This window comes from Cetorhinus maximus, chromosome 7 (genome assembly GCF_964194155.1).
Source record: "Cetorhinus maximus chromosome 7, sCetMax3.hap1.1, whole genome shotgun sequence".
Taxonomy (NCBI): domain Eukaryota; kingdom Metazoa; phylum Chordata; class Chondrichthyes; order Lamniformes; family Cetorhinidae; genus Cetorhinus; species Cetorhinus maximus.
Window position 1 is genome coordinate 46591515 of NC_135885.1, and position 24236 is coordinate 46615750.

The 24236-nt window shown below is 43.7% G+C and overlaps 1 protein-coding gene across 7 annotated transcripts in view; it reads right to left on the reverse strand.

Moving 5' to 3' along the window:
* The window catches only part of sgcg (sarcoglycan, gamma), an 827414-nt gene that overhangs the window by 581427 nt on the left and 221751 nt on the right, over positions 1-24236 (reverse strand). The window contains exon 1 of one of the 7 annotated variants that reach the window (XM_078545426.1): positions 7997-8087. The exons of the other annotated variants lie outside the window; for them this stretch is intronic. Coding sequence (XP_078401552.1) covers positions 7997-8047 — 51 coding nt within the window. The 5' untranslated portion in view covers positions 8048-8087. Of the gene's footprint in view, positions 1-7996; positions 8088-24236 lie in introns of those variants that run through there. 7 annotated transcript variants of the gene reach the window in all.

Consider the following 24236-nt stretch of genomic DNA (forward strand, 5'->3'; position numbering starts at 1 on the left):
ATGACCAGCACCATCGAGGTGCAGGCATCAGTCCAGGGAGTATGAGGCCTGACCATCACTTTGGTCTAAAGGCTGCACAGAGCACAGGGAAGAGATGCTGGACTGAGACACCTGCCTTTACCTTGTACAGAAAGGTTTCACATCTGAGTGACACGAACAATGTTCATCAGAACAAGGAGCCATAGGCAGGAGACATTCTTGGGAGTTTATTTACAATAGTGAACATTATGTACAAGTGATTAACACCCGTGCCCAGGCTGTCCAACTACATCTTCTTAACTTTCCTAACCCTGCCGCTACATCTTGGTGCTCCCTGGACATCCACAGCGAAGGTGGAGGCAGCCTGCTGTCTGCGCTGACCTCTGGAGGGCCGAGACCGGGAGGGCCCCGGCCTGCTTTTGGGGTCCTGCTGTGTGGCAGTGGCATTTTCCTCGGTCTGTGGAGCTGGAGCTGCTGAGGTCACAGGAAGAGGGGATTCAAATGGGTCTGACACTCCCGGAGTCACCTGTATGGATGGCCCCAGGGGGTACACCTGCTGATCTATGGGTTTATCTAAGGCACCTATGGGTGCCTGAGGGCCCCTGGCTGACTCCTTGAGGAAAAGAACTAGCTGGAGTGAGATCAGGCTACCCCACACCCATCTCATGTACACATTGTTGGAGGCCAACTATGGCATCGCTGATGGACTTGAGCCCGTGCAGCAGTGCAGGAGCGAAGTCCTGGACCAATGTCTCCATGGCAGCCGCCATCCTACCAGTGTTGACCTCAGTGCACTGGCATGCTATAAGCGCTATCACCTCAGACTGAAGGTGGACAGACTCCTCCATTGTGCCTTGCAATTTGAGGAGTGCAGCGGACATCCCTTCCTGATGTTCCTGAGCTTGCCTTTGCCGCTCCAGTAACTGTGACATGACTGAGTCCAGAGGCTCATCTGACTTGGACTAGACAAATTTCTGGCCTCCAGCAGTTTTTCGAGTACCGGACACCTAGAAAGCTCTTGCCTCCACTTGCTGTGGATCACACAGTGCGATGTGCTCACCAGATTGTAATCCCAAGGCTACTATAAAGCTAGGTCCCACCAAGGTGTGTGTCTCTGCGCTGGTGGAGGGTGTGGGTGAGCACTGTGACAGGACTTCATGGAGGGTGCCTTCAGGTTCCTCTTCAGACGTTTTTTCAGGGTTTGATTGGGGGCCCTGGGTTGTGGACTCCATCGACTGTTTCCTAGGTGTGCCTGCAGAAGCACGGGGAGATAATTAGTGCGTGGCAGTGGCCTGTGAAACAGGACCCATCACTCACAGCATGGGTTGTCTGATGGATATTGCACTGCTGGATCCTCACTTGGTAGAGCACCACCGACCTCACTGTCAGCACAGGGACGGTCCAGATCCTCACCAGCCAGCTGGATGGCTCTGTTTTCAAAGTCTGTGAGGACCTTGATTTCAGGCAATCCTCCGCCGGTCTGCGACCTCTCCCTCTTGTTGTGTGCCGGCTTGTCCTGCATGAAGGAAGATGGAGAGAGTGTAAGCAGGATGCCTGCCAGGCCAGATGATAAGTATGCCTGGCATGTGTGGGTGGTGAGTGGTCCCATGGATGGGATGAAGACAATGAAGGTGTGTATGAGAGAGTGAATGGTGATGTCCCTTGAACTGACTGTGAGTGAGATCCCTGTGGATGTGTGAAGGGTTTGTGAGCGTGTGAGTTGAGAGTGATGAGAAGACTGACTTACTCTGGTGGAACGAAGGAGATCATTCATCCATTTGTGGCACTGGGTGGCTGTCCTCTTTTGCAGGGCATGGGCACTGACCACCGCTGCCACCCCCTCCCAAACCAGATTGCTGATGTTGCTGCCCATTCTGCGGACAGAGTACTGGTAGAGGACATCGCGCCGAGCCTCCACGGCATCCAAAAGATGCTCGAGGAATGCATAATTGAACCTAGGGGCTGCAGTCTTTTTGCCTTCTGTGCAGCAGTCCTGGGCTGGAAGCACTGAGATGAGTGTGCGTGGCTGCACTTTAAATATGGTGCCCAGCGTGATGAAGCGGTGAGGTGATGGCGTGGCGGGTGAATGAGTGCCCACTCGCCATGGAAATGGCGTATTTCTTGGGAATGTATAATTAATGCGGTCAGTTTGGGACAATATGCTTGAGAAGCCGCCATTGTGTCCGGCGGGTAAATCATTGTTTTACCCACCCGTTACTGCACTTACTGCAAATCTGGGATGATTCCACCCACTGCCCCATACTGAATTTCACTCCATCATTGGCAGCAAATACACGGCTTAAAAAATACGCCCAACTCAGTCATCTCTTAGTCCTTGAACATATCTCAGCTCATTATAATGGAACCACCGAGCTGGTGTGAAGAGTCAAAAAAGCAAATTTCCTGCAATTACACTGGTTCAAAATGGACGTAAAATTAAATTCAGAATATTAGACACAGCAAGAAACAAAATCAATTTTCTAAGTTTCCATTGTAATTTTTTTTGAGTGTTTAAAAAAGATTATCCTGAGCCCTGAACAGCATTTTCCATTCCTTTGAATGCATGATTATCAGACCATTATATGTCTACACTCCCCGCTCTGGAATTCCTTCCCTTAAACCCCTCTACCTGTCCACTTCCCTTTTCTCCTTTAAGATTCTCCTTAAAGCCATCTCCTTGCTTAAGCTTTTGGTCGCCCCACTTAATATCATCATCTTTGGCTCAGCTTCCAATTTTGTCTGATGATGCATCCATGCCTTGGGATATTTTTTCCATATTAAATGCACTATATAACTGAAAGATCTTTCTATTTTCCATTTGTGGAACTGACTGATTGTTTTTTATCACCCTTGGTCTTGGGAACTGAGTCAGTCCCTCCTCAGCAGAGTCGGTAAACCACTACCTGAGCTAGGTGGGCCCACAGTTCTCTGATTCACCAACATGCTAGGTTGATTAGGGACATCTGGAAAGGTGGAACTTCCACTGGAGCAGGGCACCTTGATTACTCTGAATCTAATGCCCCCAGTGGATTTGGTGTTCTCAAGTGGATTACCTGCTACAAGCAGTGGGTAGTTATGTGTTGTGCCTGTAAACTGCATGGCTTTAGAGAGTTAAATTCCAGCAGCACCCCTGCCCATAATTCTGTATCTCTGAGCCTTGCCGATCTGCATCTAAACCCTATAATGCCTAGCCGGGTGCTTCACTGAAAGGAGAGAGTGTGCAGCGCATACTAGACAAACAGAAACTATACCCAACACAACAACTGAAGTTCTGAAGAAGAGCCATATGGACTCGAAACATTAACTCTGTCTTTCTCTCCACAGATGCTGTCAAACCTGCTGAGTTTTTCCAGCAATTTTTGTTTTTGTTTCAGATTTCCAGATTCCGCAGTATTATGCTTTTATTATAGAAACTATACCCATTTGCATTTTTCTACCTACAACTTGATTTTAAGAATCTTAAGCAAGGTGATGGGTTTCCACACATCTCAGACACCCAGCTGAAACCAGATAAAGGTCTCAAAAAGCATATTTTCTCTTAATTTTCACTTCCCCACTTACATCCATTCTAAGCTGCAAGTAAAATTGAGACCAATAAGACAAATGAATGTTACTGCTTTTTCTCAAAGCTTTACTCATTAATATTCAGAGGATAAGATAGTCTGTAATTTTAATTGTCTCTGACTTGCACTGTTATTTTATTTCTATTATTTGGAATAAATAGAACAAAATTTTATATATAAATTTTATGCCGTTTCTGCACTTAACAGGAATCTGGGCCTCAGGTTTTTTGTTTATTTGCACCCAGAGACCTATGCAACTGGGACACAAAGCCAATGTATGGGCTAAAAGATCATAGAAATTGTGTGCAAGAGATTTACACAGGTAATTATGATACACCCAAATGTCCTCAGTCTTTTTATGATCATCTATCGGCCCCTGAACATATCTCGACTCATAATGGCTCCGCCTTTAGGGTAACGTAGTAAAAGCAAATTTCCTGCAATTACCTTGGTTCAAAATGGATGCAAGATTAAACTCAAGATTCTAGATGTGGCAAGAAACAAAATTGACTCTCTAAATTTCCATTGTAAATTTTTGAGTGTTTAGAAAAGATTATCCTTACTGAGTACTGAACAGGGCTTTTTTGAATGCATTATTATCAAATCATTATAATTTCCCTGGTTGCACGTTTTACAATATGCCATGCCTGAGGTGCATGAATGATGGTTAAGTGGGCTGATACTTCTAATTTTCATACTTAAAAAAGGAATAAATGTTCTGAGTTCAGGGCTTTTCTTGGGCTTGGTTGTTCCAGCTGATTTCCACCAATTTTTATGTTCGTGTCAATGCTAATGAGGTTATAGCAGGGAACTTGAGTGGAATTCGGCAGTATGGTATGGAAATGGGTGTAATTTTGTCTGCAACTTTTGGATTGTGGCTCTCAGGAAATTCCAGGCCAAGGTGTATAATGTAGGATATCTAGATGACAACAAATTGCCCTATATAGGGTAACTGTGTATGGGAGGCTTTTATTTTTAGTTTGTGAGTAATGGCTATATGGTGTGCTGTACAAGTTAAGCTATAAAAGTGTGAGCTATTAGCACTGTGAGAACAGAATTAAAACTACACTTTTATGTCCCATCATAAAAAAGGTTATATTTTAATTTTACTTACAAGTGATGGAAGTCTAAATGACATTAATTTATAAAAGCAATGCTGAACATACTGAGCTGTGCTTGAGGGGAAAACTGTGGACTTGGAATGAATCCACCACATGCTTTCAATAAGTGATAGGCTGTTTCATAGCAGGAATACATCATATAACAGCCTGGTCAAAAAAAACACAGCGTTTCCAAAGTACACAGAGCCTACAGTAACATTTCTCATCCAAAAATGATAATAACAGAGCCAGGGCCTTTCTGTCATTGCAGCCATAAAAATGAATGAAGCTAAAGCTGGATAAATGCTGCTATTATTAGATACATATCCAAGGGGGCACCCTTTTAGGGCAGAGATTAGGAGAATTTTTTTCTCTCAGGGGGCTGTGTGACTTTGGAACTCTTTGCTTCAGAGGGTGGTGGAGGCGGGGTCATTGAATATCTTTAAGGCGGAGGTAGATAGATTCTTGTTAAGCAAGGGAATCAAAGGTTATCAGGGGTAGATGGGAATGTGGAAATCGAAACACAAACAGATCAACTATGATCTTATTGAGTGGTGGAGCAGGCTCGAGGGGCCAAATGGCCCACTTCTGCTCCTTTCTTGTATTTTGGTACATATGTTTGTAAGTGCTAGAATAATAATCAAGTTTCCCTCCATCCCCAACACCCCAAACCACCCCCCACTCCTGGTCTCCTCCCTTTCCCCTTCTGCGGATAATATTTTACACTGGGGTAGAGTTTCACTCAGATGGCCATCACCATCCACTACCTCAGCTAAGTGGCCATTCTCCTGGTGAGTACAGCCAGGCTACTGAATCTTGGGAGGACACTGCAGTTGAAACTGATCCTGTCTCTGTTTAAGATCAACGCACAAGCATTTTCCTCCAAGAGTCACAAACAAGAGGAGGAATTCAAAATGATTTACATTCCCTATCTTTAGTCCAAAATCATTGAAGCTAATTGTGTTGCCTCTGCTTTCAGCAGGCTGAGATAGCTAAAGGATAAGGAACCTTTCAGGTCTGTGTTTCTCAGTCCAACATTGTTCAGCAAAATGATCAAATTAAGACAAAGGGCCAAACATGGGGTCTTAATTCCACCTGATCTTTTGGGTGTGAAATGTTTGGGAGTGGGAAGGCCTGCATTAACCTGTGCAAGCAATGGCCCCACGGTTAAACTCATGGGGTACTTTTTTAGACATCCCAGGCAGAGGGCCAGATAAGTCACAATCACACAGCCATTCCCCTCCTGTAGAGCTTCCCCAAAGCCCACTCCAACTCCCTCAACTAGGACTTTTGGAGTCATGCCCAGCACTGGCACCATGTACGCTGATCAGGCCTGAGGATCAATTTCTACATCCTGAGGCCTCTTTGTCTCAGGTTTGGGCAGGCTGTGCAGTTCCAAGTTTGGATGTGAGCCATACCCCTATATCTTAAGTTGGTCAATACCTGCTTCTTGCATCCTGGCAAACTAGGCTGTTCATCCCAGGCATTTATTCAGTGTATTGGAGCATACAACCCAGTTATATTGTTACACCTCCTCCCTCTTCCCTCACCAAGGCAACTCAGTTGAAACTAATGGGATATCAAATGAAGCATTAAAACTGTTTATTACAGTCAGTCTCGGCAACCCATATTTCATATGGTCTGAGTTGATCCTCTCTCAATATTGGAGATCAATTTGTGTCAGTTCTTGATGCAGATGGAAAATCTATTTGAGTATAAAATTCTCATGCTAGTGGGTTTTTGCATGTTTGTTCAATAGATTAGTGACACTGTTCATATGTTTAGTAATAATTTCAGTGCAACGTGTCAGCCAGGCTGCTTCGTCAGAAGCTGCATGTCTACTCAATATCAAAATGAACTCAAGGAAAGTAACCGAAAATTACTTTAATCAAAAGTCTCACACCTGTTTGAACTATCCAAGAGAGACATGCATTTATATTGTGTTTTTTATGACCTTAAGATATCTCAAATTGCTTTACAGCCAATATAATACTTTTGAATTGTTGGAATGTGAAAAAAGGGGCAGCCAATTTGCACAGAGTAAGCTACCAAAAACTGCAATTCAATAAATGATCAGATTATCTGTATTTTAGATGTTGTTCAAGGGATAAATGTTGACCAGGGTATATCCCCCTGCTCACTTTCAAATTGAGCCATGGGATTTTTAATGTTCGTTTGAATGGGCAGATGGGGACTCAGTTTAATATCCAGTCCAAAAGACAGCACCTCGCTTGACATTGCAGCACTCCCTCAGTAGTGCACATATGTGGCAGGTTAGATTTTCTACTGGAGTAAGGCTTAAGCCTATAACATTAGAGGCAAGAGTGCTTGCACTTAGCCAAAGCAGAAACACACAACTTCAGTTTCTTCTAAACAAGTTCGACTCCAACTGCCTCAATTTTAACTCTCTCTATAATGCATGGGAGGAGTTAAGATTAGGCTGAGCCCAATTGGACCCTGAGGTCACTCAATTCACATCCAACATCATTTCACCTTCATCGCCTTTCAAGCTCCCACAACAGGCAGGCACTGGCCTACTTTACATTCGAAAGCTGTGGTCCATAGGTGCTGTACTGCTGTTTTAATATTGAGTCGAGAGAGGCCCACGTGGTGTAAGATCCAATAGCCATACCACACCCTGAGGAGATGGCTGGCAAGAAGAGGCTAAGGCATAATTTGTGCAATTACGTTTGGGCCAGAAAAAGCTGCAGCGCTGCCTTAAGGCCCTGCAAAGCACCTCTGGGCCTCCCTAGCTCTGGCTTTGCTTCTCTCTCTTTGTCAAGCATTGAAGTTATGTCTATAGATCATTCATTTATGTTGTGTGCATCCTAAGATATTGAGGTGACTTCCTCTCCTTCCGCCAGCCTTGATCTAATCCTGCCAATTTCAGGTGAGAGACAGTGTTGAATATTCAAATGAGGCCCAGGAGTTAAAGTAACCTGAGTCTTACACTGAGATGCCCATGGGGTTTTGCACCGGCCCTCACCCATGTCCATCCCGAGCACACTCCCCAGTGAAAATTGATGTCCTAGTGTCTCAATCTTCTTTTGAACACTCAGTTGTCCTCCAATCTGAACAGGGACTGAAGTCAGACCTCAGCTGTCTTCTGCTTTTCCTCTGCTAATTCCTCCCAGTCACACTGGATATTACTATACTTTGTTTTGGAACTGTCTTACACACACATTTGGAGGAGAAATTGATATGCACCAATTATCAGGTGCAGAATCGGTACTGCACATGACTGATCATATCTAGATGGGTCTGCGCAGAGACACACAGCAAACACTAATGTGCTGGAGAAAGGGATAGGAGTGCCAGAACATAGCTCACCAAAGGCAGAGCTTGCATACTAACCACAGTACAGAGGGTGCACAACATAGGAGAATACTGATGGCGATACACCATGAACTTTTCTGTGCATTAGGTTGCAGGTGTCCAAGTCTAACTTGTGTGAGGTCTTCATGGGCACCAGAACTCTAGTGAACCAGTGATAGCTCTGTGAATATTTCATATAATTTCTGCACAAAATTAAAATAACATCCTAGCTTGTGATTTTTCAGTTTATTCTGTGAATCTTGTGTTTCTGGAAATGTTCTAATTCTTTCTTTTACTTTCCCTTCTATCTAATATTCATGTTTCAGAATATCAGTTTGGTGAATGCCAGGTGATAAAATAATCGCTTATTTTGATGTATGGAATGGAAGTGCAGTATCTAAAAGTTCATTCACAATTTCCCATCATATCAAAAAAAAGGAATCTGAAACGCTGGTGAACGCTGGTATCTAGTAACCATCCTTCAAATCATTCCTCACTGTATTCAGCCAATCATGGGAATGCTGTATTCCAGTGCAGAACTCCTTATAGTCAAAACTCAGTTGTTACACTTGCTGATAAGAGTTCTTGTGACCAATTAGTTCATCAAAGCATATTGATAAGAGCAGCGTTTTTTTAGAATTATTCTTTCATTGGATATAGGTGTCAATGGTTAGGCTAGCATGTATTGCCCATTCCTAATTGCCCTTGAGAAGGCAGTGGTGAGCTGCCTTCTTGAACTGCTGCAGTCCGTGTGGTGTAGGTACACCCACAGTGCTGTTAGGAAGGGAGTTGCAGGATTTTGACCCAGCGACAGTGAAGGAACAGCGATACTTCTGATTTACCAGTACTATACTGAACCTATGTTAAGAACCCACATATCATGCATAGGGACCATTTGACTATAGTGAACATTTGGTGTTAATTTTAGTCATGGCTGGGTGGAGGGGGGACTTTGAATCTGCCAGGGTGGGTGGGTTTCTGTGCAGTCAGAAAGTTAAAACACTAGAAACTGTGAGAATGTCGGGAAGACAGCAGGAATCTGGTGACTTTTGCTTTTAACCCAATCATGTTCTTCAGTGTATGAAAAACCCCTGTGGGACAGGTGAGTCTGACATTTAAACATGTAAAATGATCATTAACTGCAGGTTTAATCAGGAACTCTGACGTTAACTTTGCGTGTACAGCTTTCTGGGGATTCCTGAAACTCACCAGGTAAAACAAGAGGAGGGTGATGGAGATTGATGAGGCTGAGCAATTGACAAGCAAGAAAGGCAGCTGCTTCCTTGACTAAGTAAAAGACTTTTGCTCACAGGACTTGTATTGAGAATGTGCTTTCATAGCTTTAGAGGTGATTTCCAATGCTTTGGTGGTCATTTCTGCTACCTTGGAGGGCTTTTTTGGGGCTTTGATCTGTACTTCCCAGTTGTCAGCATTCACAGCAGCTTTGGAGTTGCTTTTGAAAACCTATCCTGGACCTCTGATGAGGGAGAGGAGCAGCAGCAGTAATACCAGCAGCAGCAGCATCAGTAATACCAGCAGCAACAGTAATATCAGCACCAGCAGCAGTAATACCAACAGCAACAGCAATACTAGCATCAGCAGCAGCAGCGGCAGCAGTAATACCAACAGCAGCAGTAATGCTAGCATCAGCAGCAGCAGTAATATCAGCTGCAGTAGCAGCAGTAATACCAGCAGCAGCAGCAGCAGTAATACTAGCATCAGCAGTAGTGGCAGCAGTAATACCAGTAGAAACAGCAGCAGTAATACCAGCAGTAGCAGCAGCAGCAGCAGTAATACTAGCATCATCATCATCAGCAGCAGCAGCAGCAGCAGTAATACTAGCATCAGCAGCAGCAGTAATACCAGTAGCAGCAGCAGCAGTAATACCAGCAGTAGCAGTACTACTAGCAGCAGCAGTAATACCACCAGCAGCAGCAGTAATACCAGCAGCAGCGGTAATACTAGCATAACCATCATCATCATCAGCAGTAATGCCAGCAGCAACAGTAATACCAGCAGCAGCAGTAATACTAGCTTCAGCAGCAGCAGTAATACCACCAGCAGCAGTAATAATAGCCTGAGCAGCAGCAGCAGCAACAGTGGCAATAGCAGCATCTTCTTCCCCGCAACTACCAGCTGCTTTAAAGGACAGAGGGAATGAGCACAGAGCTCCAGCTTGCTTGAAGTGATATCCCTAAAATGGGGTGTACTGGCAGAGGGTTAGCTTTGTGGATCTGGCTGAGTACCAATTCATTCCTCTCACGGACACCCATTGCTTGCCTTTAACTATTATCACACCATTTTTCACACAGCAGAAGGCCACTTGGCAGATGACGGGGACAAATCGAAAGAACAAGACAAATAAAGTTTATGGCCCCTTCATGAAAAGATATTAATGTCTATCATGTTATTGGAAATTATTTTTTAAAATAGAGTTCTTGTGGGGTGTGTCTGTGTGTGTCTTAATTGGATTAAAGCCAGCTAGCCTGGGCACTTTGATGTATAGTAGTTTTGAGATGTTAATTAGGTAAACGTAAGGAGGGTAGAAGGTAAAGTGTAAATTTGCAGTTTTTAAAAGTACCCATTCAAGACTGTGGGTGAAGTCTTACACCGAGCTAGAAGACACCAAACAATGTAATTTTTTCAGCTTACGAATAAAATTGGTGGGATGAAAGGATGTTATTGTTAGAAGAGGTAAAGTTAAAAGCCTAGTGATACAATGGAAAAGTTACATTCATAAAGAAAGATATGTATAAAGGAGAAAGGAGATTATGTGTAAGGTAAATGCATTTTATGATCCAATAAGTATGAGAAACCTCCAGCCTGTAAGAACAAAGAACAAGAACAAAGAACAAAGAAAAGTACAGCACAGGAACAGGCTTTCGGCCCTCCAAGCCTGCGCCGATCATATTGCCCATCAACTAAAACATTTTGCGCTTCCGGGGTCCGTATTCCTCTATTCCCATCCTATTCATGTATTTGTCAAGCTGCCTCTTAAACACCACTATCGTACCTGCTTCCACCACCTCCTCTGGCAGAGAATTCCAGACACTCACTACCCTCTGCGTAAAAAACTTGCCCCGCACATCTCCTTTATAGTTTTCTCCTCTCACCTTAAATCTATGTCCCCTAGTAATTGACTCTTCCATCTTGGGAAAAAGCTTCTGATTATCTACTCTGTCCATGCCACTCATAATTTTGTCAACTTCTATCAAGTCACCCCTCAATCTCCGTCGCTCTAGTGAGAACAATCTGAGTTTCTCCAACCTCTCCTCATAGCTAATAACCTGCAGACCAGGCAGCATCCTGGTAAACCTCCTCTGCAACCTCTGCAATGCCTCCATATCCTTCCGGTAATGTGGTGACCAGAATTGCACGCAATATTCCAAGTGTGGCCTAACCAAGGTTCTATACAGCTGCAGCATGACTTCCCAGCTTTTATACTCAATACCCCTGCCAATGAAGGCAAGCATGCCATATGCCTTCCTGACTACCTTATCCACCTGCGTTGCCACTTCAGTGACCTGTGGACATGTACACTCAGATCCCTCTGCCCGTCGATGCACTTAAGGGTTCTGCCATTTACTGTATAATTCCTGCCTGTATTAGACCTTCCAAAATGCATTACCTCGCATTTGTCCAGATTAAACTCCATCTGCCATTTCTCCGCCCAAGTCTCCAACCGATCTATATCCCGTTGTATCCTTTGACAATCCTCTTCACTATCTGCAACTCCTCCAACCTTAGTGTCGTCTGCAAACTTACTAATTAGCCCAGTTACATTTTCCTCCAAATCATTTATGTATACCACAAACAGCAAAGGTCCCAGCACTGATCCCTACGGAACTCCACTAGTCACAGCTCTCCATTCAGAAAAGCACCCTTCCACTGCTACCCTCTGTCTTCTATGACCAAGCCAATTCTGTATCCATCCTGCCAGCTCACCTCTGATCCCATGCGACTTTACCTTCTGTGCCAGTCTGCCATGAGGGACCTTGTCAAAGGTCTTACTGAAATCCATGTATATAACATCCACTGCCCTTCCATCGTCGATCATCTTTGTCACTTCCTCGAAAACCTCGATCAAGTTAGTGAGACACGACCTCTCCTTCATGCTGCCTCTCACTAATACTGCCTCAAGCCTGTCAGCAAGGACCCAGAGCTGAAAGAAACTCATTTTGAATGCGACTGTCCAGGGTGTGCTTTGCCAGGTGTCTGTTTAAATCTATAAGATTTACTGTTGCCTCAATGGGCGTGTAACTGAGAGTCAGATTAATTAGGGAATTTTTGTAGTTATTATAGTAGTACTTTTGTAGACATATGTGTGTGTTTACAATCTGTCTTGTATTAATAAATGTTTAATTTAGTTTTATAAAAAAAACCTCTTGAGACTTGGTGGTCTTATTACTACTGAATTCAAAGCCTGCATCTTGAAACATACAAATTGCAAAAATGGGTTATGACAGTTGTTTCAAGTTTCCCTCTGGTATTTGAACAATTCAGTCTTTACCATCGGCTGTGTCATAATAGGCTTACAAACTTTAAACAGAAATATTACTATTTAACAGTGTTAAACACCCAGGTGAATGCCCTTGTACAACTGCAAATCTTTTCTCTTTCTTATCCACTACTCTTACGTGGTGCTACCCCTGTCCCTTCTGCAGAGGTAGAAACAACCTGCTCATATCCCTGGTCTGACTGCTCAGATGCACTTGCCTGACATCCTCTGAGTTTTGGAGCTCAAGGGACAAACCAAAGACTGCCAACCTGCATCTGTCCAAGAGCAGACTCAGCTATGGGGGCAGGGGGCAGCATGCAGGTCTCTGACTCAGGAGGGGGGAAGGGGTCTATAGTGGAGGCACTTCAAGTAGAGTCCCAGTTTCATGTGCCCTTTCCACATCTTCCCTCTCACGGACCCCCCTGCATTTCCTTGCTGGCCAAGAGTTGGAGAGCACATTGTTGCATTTTAATGAGGCACTAACGGCCAAGACAAGGTTATCCTCAATTCTGCTTAAGCTGGCAAACTAAGCCATTGGTGAGAATCAATGTGCACTCATTTGCCTGCCGCATCCGATGCTTCAAGATAATTTGAGACAAAATTAACAGTCATTTGGGCAAATGAAGGTTAATTAAGCAAAGTAAGCATGAATTTGTTAATGGCAAATCAGGTTTAAGTAACTTGTTTGAGTTTTTTGATGAGTTAACGGAGAGGGTTGATGAGGGTAATGCTGTTGATGTTGTGCACATGGACTTCCAAAAGGCATTTGATAAATTGCCATACAACAGACCTGTGCGCGAGATTACAGCTCATGGATTAAAAGGGACAGTAGCAACATGGAACAAAAATTGGCTGAGTGATAGGAAACAATAGGAATGGTTGCTTTTTGAGCTGGAGGAAGGTTTATAGTGGGGTTCCCCAGGGGTTGTTATTATTAGCTCTTCTGCTCTTCCTGATATATATGTGAATTACTTGGACTTGGGTGTTCAGGCACATTTTCAAAATTTGTGGATGACACAAAGCTTGGAAGCATTGTGCACTGTGTGTGAGATAGTGTAGGACTTCAAAAGGACACGGACAAGTTGGTGGAATCAGTGCACAAGTGGCAGATGAAATTTAATGCAGAGAAGTGTGAAATTATTCATTTTGGTAAGAAGAATAGGGAGAAACAATATAAAATAAAGGGAACAATTCTAAAGGGGGTGCAGGAGCAGAGGGACCGGGGGTGTATGTGCACAAATAATTGAAGTTGACAGGGCAGGTTGAGAGTGCAGTTAAAAAAGGCACACGGGATCCTGGGCTTTGTAAGTATGAGCACAAAGTACGAAAGCAAGGAAGTTATGGCAAACCTGTACAAAACATGGATTCAGTCTCAGCTGGAGTATTGTGTTCAGCTCTTGGCACTGCACACTCAGAAGGATGTAAAGGCATCAGAGAGGGTGCAGAAAAGATTCAAAAGAATAGTTTCAGGGGTAAGGAACTTCAGTTATGTAGATTGGAGAAGCTGGGGCTGTTCTCCTTGGAGAAGAGAAGGTTGAGAGGGGGTTTGATAAAGGTATTCAAAATCATGAGATGTCTGGACAGAGTAGATAGGGAGAAACTGTTCTCATTGGTGGAAGGATCAGGAACTAGAGAGAACATTAATTTAAGGTGACTGGCAAAAGAAGCAATGGGGAAAATCTTTTTTCACGTAGTGAGTGGTTGGGATCTAGTATGCACTGCTTGAGTGTGGCGGAGGCAGATTCAATAGTGGCTTTCAAAAGAGATTTCGATCATTACCTGAAGAGGAAGCATTTGCAGGGCTACGGGGAACAGGTAAGCAAGTGGCACTAGGTGAATTGCTCTTGCAGAGAGCCAGCACAGACATGACAGGCCAAATGGCCTCTTTCTGCGCTGTAGCCATTCTATGATTCCAAGATCACGTAGACAAGTGACCAGGCATCACTAGTAGGTTCAGGACTGGCTTTTGGTCCCCACCTCAGAAAGGCAAAGGCAAAGCGATTCCAACCAACCTTTCACTATCTACACTCTTAAAATCAAACTGAAATTAGAAAAATCACAATGCCCAGATTGCATGTATTTCAAGCTTTCATTTTGAAACCCTCTATCTTTGCTCTTCCTATGAAAATGCCCCAATTTCTCAAGTCTTTCTTCATAACTAAAACCTCTCATTCCTGGCAGAGAATTGTCACTGTATACTTCCATCACTCTAATATCCTTCCTAAAATTGGGGTTCAGAACAATATACAATACTCCAATTGTGGTCTTATACAAACTCAGCATTCCTTTTTAAATCCAATCGCAAGAAGACTAAAGATATATCTATTTTTATTAAAGAACGCACGATATATAGTTACTGGTCTCTAGGTTGAAGGATGTTTGGCTCCTTTGGATCTTAACTTGGGGGAGAATTTTCTCCCTGTTGTGGGGGGTGGTGCGGGGATGGGCAGGAGCGAGCATGAACCCGATCGGCACCCTCGATTGGGTGCGCGCCGCCATTTCACAGCGTGACGCACATCCGGAAGAGCTGTGTGCTCCCTGTGCAGGCAGGGGGGATTCCCTGAGAGGTTCCATCTGCTCTTTTGCACATGCGTGCGGAAGAGCGCAGAGATCTCCACGAGGCACGGAGGCGCCTCAGGGAGATTGGTTTCAGTGCTAAAGTTTGAAATGAAGGTTAGTAACACTTTTAAAACATGTCCCCTCATGTGACACTATCACGTGAGCTGGGACATGTCAAAGAATAAAAGTGTAAATTTTTATTAGATTTTAAAACACTTCATGAAACCTCATCCCGCCCGTGGATGAGGTTTCATGAAAAACATGAAGGCAGCCTGGGCTCTTCGCCTGCCCACCAACCTTAAGGTTGGATGGGCAGCATTCTTAATAGCTTTAGTGACTTTCTTAAGGGCCTTAATAGGCCTTTGACAGTTCGGCGGGCGCGCAGCAGACACGGCTGCATGCTCAAAGAACTGACAATCTAAATGACGTGCGTTTTACGCGTCGGCAAGCGGGCCCCACCCTCACTTGCCGACGGGAAAATTCTTCCCTTGGACTTAACACAGGGAAATCAATTTTTCCTATTCAGCATTCCAATTCGAAGCTTATTTTTTTCAAGAGTAACCTCTGACATTCTAACTATTGGTTCTGAGTTTTAAGAAAGGTAAATACGAGCATACAAACAAGGAGCAGGAGTAGGCCGTTCAGCCCCTCGAGCCTGCTCTGCCATTCAATAAGATCATGACTGATCTGATAGTAACCTGAAATCTGCACCCCACCTACCGCCAATAACCTATCACCCCCTTGTTTACCAAGAATCTATCCACCTCTGCTTTAAAAATATTCAAAGACTCTGCTTCCACCACCTTTTCAGGAAGAGAGTTCCAAAGACTCATGATCTTCTGAGTGAAAAGATTTCGCCTCATCTCCGTTTTAAATGGGTGACCCATTATTTTTAAACAGTGACCCCGAGTTCTAAATTGCCCAGCAAGAGGAAACATCCTCTCCACATCCACCCTGTCAAGACCCCTCAGGATCTTATATGTTTCAATCAAGTCACCTCTTACTCTTCTAAACTCCAGTGGATACAAGCCTAGTCTGTCCAACCTTTCCTTATAAGACAACCTGCTCATTCCAGGTATTAATCTAGTAAATCGCCTCTGAACTGCTTGCAACACATTTACATCCTTCCTTAAATAAGGTGACCAGTACTGTGCACAGTACTCCAGGTATGGCCTCACTAGTACCCTGTACAACTGAAGCATAACCTCCCTACTTATGTATTCAATTCCCCTCACAATAAATGATAACATTCCATTAACTTTCCTAATTACTTGCTGTACCTGCATTCTAACCTTTTGTGATTCATGCACTAGGACACCCAGATCCCTCTGCACCTCAGAGCTCTAATCTCTCACTATTTAGATAATATGCTTTTCTTTTTTACTTCCTGCCAGAATGGACAATTTCACATTTTCCCACATTATACTCCATTAGCCAGGTCTTTGCCCACTCACTTAACCTATCCATGGGCTGAATTTTTAGCTGAGCAGGCGGGCGTGCGCCCAATCCGCTCGGGTGTAAAATGACGCACGATGACGTCAGGCAACTGTCCCAACATCATCGTGCACTTGCACGATATTTCGGTCAGCGGGAGTCGGCAGCACGCCACTGCCAATTAACAGGCCTATTAAGGTCATTAAAGTAATAATTAAATGGAAATTTTTGCTGCCCGTCCAACCTTACAGTTGGTGGGCAGGGGAATCGGCCAGGTGCCCTTTGGATTTTTTACGGAACCTCACCCACAGGCATGTGAGGCTTCCAACAGGAATTAAAAATACAATAAGAATGTTCGAATCTTATTTATAACATCCCCTGCTCCTGTGACAGAATCACATGAGGGGACATGTTTTTAACATTTTTAAATTCTTTATTTGTGCTTTTAAAAATCTTCAGCCCCCTGAGGCAGCTCTGTGCCTTCAGGGAGCTTTTAGTGCATGCACCCGCACTCGCCCTCCCCATACCCCACCCAGGCAGCGCTCAGCGTTGCAGTGCGCGTTGCATTCATCAAAAATGTAAAGGCCGCCTGGCTGATTTGCCCGTCTGCCAACCGTAAGGTTGGACAGGCAACGTAAAATTAAAGACAATAGTGCCGTCAATGACCTTAATTGGTGTCTTAATTGTCGGCGGGTGCGCTTCCGACTTTTGCATGCGCCCACCAGCCAAAATATCACGCGAGTGCGGGATGATGTTGGGACACTCGCCCGGCGTCCCGCCAAGCTAAAAATTCTGCCCATAATTTTAAACACCTGTCTTAAATTGCATCTTCATTTCTTCTGTTCTAATGAAAATAATCCTAATTTTCCAATTCTTTCTTCTTGGTATTTTCTCAAACTAGGCAGCATCCTAGTGAATCTGCACTGGTCTCTCTCTCTCTATTGCTTCAACATATTCCTTATTGTCTGGAGCCCAAAATTGTATGCAGTATTGCAACTAAGGTTTTATGTGAATTAATCATTACGTCTCGCCTTTTATATTTCATACCTCTAGCCATAAAACCCAATATTCCATTAGCTTTTTTTATGGCCTTATCCACTTGAGGCACTGTTCTTAATACCTTGTGAGCCAGAATCCCCAAACCCCTTAGCTCATCCACAACACCTGACTTTCTCCCCTATTCAACATATGATTACTTATTTTTTTACCAAAATATATCGCCTCACTTTTGTTAACATTGAGTTCCAGCTGCCACGTTTTTGTCCACATGTTAAAAACAAACCTCTTGCAGCTTTGGTCCTTTCTTTTTTTTTTACTATGCATCCCATTTTAGTACCAACTTTAAATTTGGATACCACTGTCTCTAATCAGGTGTTGCCTTCATGCACACTCTGGTAGTGTCAGCGCTGGAGGGCAGCATTGGTGAAATTCCTGTGCAACTGTCAGGATCACACCCTCCACTTTTTCCGAACCCTTATACAGTTTGCAGCAGTAAGTGGTGTACAAAATAATGCTGCAGTGTATACCAGAGTATGTGATGCGCACTTTCATGATAATCCTGAACATTCCCTTTCAAAGAGGTATTAACAACAAACACAATCCCTAGCTTTTGAGCTCCCCAGCGTCGGTCTGGGGGTACCCCAAAAATGTGCTGGGGACTTCCTCTCGGAACTTCACAGTTAAGTATTTGCATGGCAATTGCCTAGAAGTGCAAAGTTCCTCTGGGCAATTGCCCTGCACTGGGAACCATCCGAAAATGTGATTTAAATCGCTAACTTCGGATGGTTCCAGCAGGGTCACACCAATAGTTACCCAGATAAAGTTATAAGAATTAAAATCTCTTCTAACTTTTGGGTAACTATTGTAAAGACCCAGACCGATCCCCACACGGGGGGCACCCCGAACACCCCCAACCCTCCAGGGGACTCCCCCATCCCTGACTATCAACCCTCCGAACCCCCATGGGATTCCCCCCACCCACACGGGACTCCTCACCTGATTCCCCCAATCCCATTCCACCGCAGGCCCAACTCTCAATTCCCGACCCGACCGGACCCCCCCACTCCACTGGCTCCACCCCCTCCCCTCATACTGCACTGATGTCCAACCGCCTTTCCCCATCCCCACCTAACCTCTGATCCCCTGACCCCCACAAAACCCTATCCACTTACCTTAGACACTTACCTTCTCCCTGACATGTCAATTTCAACTGGATCTTTAAACTTACCTGGTTTACAACAGCAAGTGCTGTAAAAAAAAGGGGCTTGTCCTCCTTTAAATCGACAGTGTTGGAATGCGGAGACAGCTGCGTTGCCTAGTTCTCACCCAGCTTGAGTCAGAAGGTCAGGCAAGACAAAACGGAAGAACTTTGGCATAGGCTAGTGGGCGCAGAGTAGCAATCAGATGCGGATTGCCACTCCAAGGAAGTTACGGCTCAATATTTCCACAATGTTACTAAGATCATTTCTCAAAGCCAGATTGACTAATAGAACAAAACTACTGACCAAATATCAATTATTAATAAAACTGCTTTTGCACCAGATTGCACCTTCCCCTAAGGTGGCCAGGGGCCATATCCACAGGAGTACCCTATCTCTCTAAAAGGGTACCCCACCTCTCCATAGGACTCCACAAAGTTCAGACTTGTTCCTATCAGGTCTAACCTGAACACGTTGTGTTTCCCACACCTGACATGAGTGGAAGCAGTTATCGATTTATATGGGCAGCTGCCTCCACGAAATGTGCATGTGCAACTCCTGACCTGGGCCCATTCCCACCTCTGCGAAAATGGTAGGTACCCTGTCGGGGGTGGGACTTCCAATTTTTGGCTGCCTCTGCCATTTTTGCAACAACGGAGAGGGTCTCCATCCTTGCAAAAATCAAGGCCTTTCTTTCGCTCTGAATGCTGACTATTCTTTCATAGCTTTCAAAATTGTGGCATTTTACATCCTGTGACATCTGTTAAATTGATTTTCTGTGCAATCTCAACAAGTGTTATAAAACAGAAATACATAAGTATACAGATGCACGAACCATTTACTCCCTTACAGTATCCTTAGAATAAATATTTTCTCCCTTCCATTTTGACACTGAAGTCTTCCTCCAGTACTTTAATCATTCAGCACATCAAAGGCAATAATCAGAAACTGAAATTTATTTCAGCTATCCCATGGTCCTGTGGCGTGGGCAAATATTTCTCTATTGGTGTGAACTTTTCTATCGGAGAAAATCAAGCGGTTATTCAAAATAAATATTCCTTATTTTCCAAAAACGACCATTTCACCCACAGATTTTTCATGATATGAAGATGGCTTGATTCTTCTAAAATATAACTCACGACAAGATTTAAAAAGAATAATGTTGAATAATGGAAAGGTATTTGCTATTCATTAGCAGAACTGCATCTTATTGTAGGAATGCATCAATATTGCTTATAAAGGAAAGTGAAATTAGTCTCCTGAGGTAAACACAATTACTGAGCTTATCAAACATGACTCAAATGTAACGCTGCCTGTGCTGTGACAGTACATTAATAGAAGTCTCACGCTACCACACCAACATAGACTTTTATTTCTTTCTTTATCAGTTTTCTTTGTGGCTTTGTGCTTGATTACACTAAAACTGGGTAAAGATTTCAGTTATGGGGATGAACATACAGCTGGACCACTGTTAACCCATAGATAATATAAGAAGGTCCATTGATGGACAGGTTCCTGTGATCTACAGTATGAGCTCAAATTAGCACAGTGAAAACAGGCTGTGACCTTATTGTGCCTTCAAGCTTGACTGTAGGACCATAATTGCAGCTTTTCTGACTGGAGGTGACAAAAAGGGTTTTCTTGAATGCCTTGAAATAAACTTCAAGGGCAGAATTTTGCGGCCCCTCCTGCCAGTGGGATTTTCTGGTCCCGCCGAAGTCAATGGACTTTTGAACGGCTCGCCGCATTTTCCAGCCCCTCCCCCACCAGGATGGAGCCGAAAAATTCTACCCCAAGAATTATTGAGCATTCATTTCTGATATCTGTGAAGTGCAAGGCAATGTTTATCCATTAGTATAAAAATGTAATAGAACCTTTTGCACCTAGACAGCAATGTATTTAACTAACTTCTTCACACCTGTATTTCTGTAGGTTTTCATTCAATTCCTCCAGCAAGGTTTGTAAAACTCAAGCAGTTATCACATCAATTAATGCATATCTCATAATTCCCATTTCAGCAACCTAGCAATGAAAAGCACCATGTAGCTGTGAAGGATCTTAAAGGGAAACCATTGCAAAATGGAAAAAGGGTGCCTCAGTGGAAAGGTAAACATATTCAGGGTTTTAAATAATGCTGACAGAAATGTGTGAATGTCTCAGCAAAACATTCTGAACAAAACCAGTCAGTTCTTGAGTAAATGTGCAATGGAAGGGCAGCAATATTTTACGGAAATGCTTATTTATCATTAAGAATGACTGTGAATTGCAACCTGCAGCAACTTCACCAACAGCACGCCAAAATTTACATGGGGCAAAATGTTTAGGTCGGCGTGTGGGTGAGCGCCTGACACGTCTGACCGAGAAATGAAGCGCATTGACGTCGGCCGAGCGCGTTCGACCTGCCCTCCCGCCTGCTGTCCACCAGCAGCCGGGTGTCTCTTTGTGTCTCTCTCTGTGGCAGCCTACCAGGTGCTGCCTGGGCTGCTTTTGAATCGGCTGCTGGGTTGCCATTGGGCCCAGCGGACATTGAGTTCCCGCCCCCGCCCGCCCCTTCTCACTATTGCCACATCTTACGCTGGGTGGGCCTTAATTGGCCTGCCCGCGTAAAATCACGGTGCGGAGCCAATCACGGGCAGTGGTCAGGTTCCCAACCGCCCCCACCAAGCCCACCCGACAAGCGAAAAGTACTGGCCACAGAGTAAATAAGCTCCCTTAAATACATATTCTATTATTTTACTTGCAAAACAAAGAGGTTGTGGCCATGCAAACCTCCAGCAATCAACTTAAGCAAAATCAATGAAATAGCCATACAAATATTTGCTTCTTATACATTGTGACTGAAGCCATTCTTTCATCTATATTACTCTTAGCTGTTCCACATATGCTGCATTTATGGGCCTCTCACAGTATATTATAGGTCCTGAAAACTTTGGCTCTACAATCTCCCAATTACATCAGGATTGAGCCCATCAGGATTGAGCCCATCAGGAATCTCACGATTTTCTCTACCAGGAAGAGGTTCTCTAGTTTGGCCGGAAAGGTCAAATTCCTACTTGCCAAGGAGGCTAGCAAGTCTAGCTGAAACCTGCTGGAGTGAGGGAGGTGCCAGGTCTCCCATCCCAGCCCAGAAATAAAACATTAGCTAATCCCTTTATAAGGGATTATATTATAAAATATATAAAAAAAATCCTTGTTCAACCCCAGATGGGTCCAGGGTCCGACTAGACCCACCTCTGCCAACCACTCAGTGAAGGTCCAGAATGCAGGGAGCCCCTGGCCCCCGTCCTGGCCCCTCCTCAGTGGTAGTGCAGACCAGGAAATTTGGTGTGATATTCAGTTCTGCTGGACCCACACTGAATTTTTCAATGAGACCTCAAATGGTGCATGGGGCTTCCAGCTGAAGCCAGCAGGAGCTCCATTAACATATGCAAAAGAGGGCTGGGAAGTATGCTTACTAGCTTCTTGACTGCCCAGAAAGTCCGATGAAACTTGGTGGCAAGAAAGTTTCAGATGAACATGCAGATGGGAGAGTCTTTAAGAGTCCTGTAGATTTTGCAGATGAGTGTTTCAAGCATTTTAAAGTCTACTGTTGTGATTTTATTTTTGTATTTTTCAGCTGGTGCTGAGAATTTCATGAGACTCTGTGACAGGTATTTGTTTTGCTGCAAGCTTCCCATTTTTGCACTAGAAAGTTTGCCAATAGGGATTCTCCAGGTCAGGGGAAGAGCAGGAGTTGTGGAGTGATGCCAGGTGGGTCAAGCTGCTCGGGAGGTACTCTGTGCCCTCATGCCTGGTACTTCTATGTCTACTGAGAGAGGTGAGATACGTCACTGCAGCATATGTTGCCTTCCTCCTAATGATGCTGTGCCATCAGACCCCAGTGGCATCACATTGAGATGTGAATGCCTGACTTATAAAATCTGGCCACGTTTTATTTACTAGCTTGATTGAATGTGATACCTACTATGTAAGAATGCAAAGAGTGAAAGAGTGTAATTTGATACCCAGAGCCAAGGACTGGGAGCTGAGTGAGGAGACCGAATATTTATGTTTAATGGACTACCTTCAACATGCAAACACTTCTCCTCCACTTTCCTGTCTGTTTTCCAAGTGTGAAAAGCAGATATCTGATACTCTGCCCCAATAGCCATGGTCATTGGATATACCAATAAAATATGATTATTTTATATTTTAAAATCACATCTTCAAAGAATATGTATTTTTGAATTTTTGATTTTGCCTTTAATTTATTGAATACTCCTAAAAACATAAAAATGAAATACAGCTTTATATTGCGTCGTTCCATGGTTTACTGACCAAGCTGCAGCCCACGTGTATTTTGTGTCCCATGTCTCTCCCTGATGAACTTCATTACCTGTGTACTATCATTATTCATGTTAATGAATAAATTATAAAATGCTGAAATTAGTTTTGACGTTATTACTCAGTTGCAAATTACCTGTTAGGAAGAGGGCATGATTCAATCTTTCTCAAACAGTCTTCTGAGTAATAATATACTGGATTTGCAGATATTCCATGTTATTAAAATGGTGAAAACCATTTTCCTGTACAAATTAAAATGTTAATAAAAAATAAAATGCTGTACTCATTGTAACTTAATTATGAAAAGCAAACTGTAATTTTAGTTACTATTAATATTGAAAATCTGTCATCTCAATTCCTACTTGAAAATTTAGACTGATTTATTTTTGCTGTCAACTGTTTCATGTTGTATTGAAGTCAAACAAATCTGTTGATACATCCAACAACACCGGCTCTTTTAAAATGTCGCATCCTTTCTACTGAATATCAATCACAGTTTGACCTTGCAAGATTGTCTGGACACCATTGAAACACAACAAGGGCCATGGGCTTTCTGTTCATTGGTTTCAATCATTATAAAATGGATATTTCCCTCTCGACACTCCAGATGTTTCTAAAAAGAAGTTAACCTTCTGACTTCACTCCTATCAAACAAGAGTGGCAAGAACCAGGATGATGGCTTTCATTGTGAATGTGTCTACTTTAGTAAGTGTTCTTACAAACAAAGGCAAATTGCTCTGCTTGGATATCCTTGGGGACATGAGCCCTTCAGACTACATAAACATGTTTAAACCTAAAGGTCTATGTCATTGTATAGTTGTATTAGTTTGATTATCGACATGAAATAGTTCACACTATGACACTCCAAGGACAAGAGTAGCTTTATTAATGTAATAGTAACTTCATACAAAAGAAACACTTCTAAAACAAATACAAACCTATATCTGCTCATCCCGTCCTTCTTTCTGAATATCTTTTCTTCTTTCCTATTCCCTCCCTTCTATTTGTTACACTTCTACTCCTTGGGTTCAATTTTACTCTGCCCCGGTATGGGTGTGAAGCCAAGGGGAGTTGGGTACGTAAAATCCTGTGGGCACATTGCTCGCCGCCTACCTACCTGCCCCTAACCTGTCTGAAAATTTTACAGGGGGCGTAAATGGCCACTTGAGAGCCTCATCCTGCCACCAGTGGTATTTTATCCATGGCAGGGGGCAGCCCCTGCCATGTAGGAAGCCCGGCAGCTTTAGCTGCGCAGGCTGCTATCAAG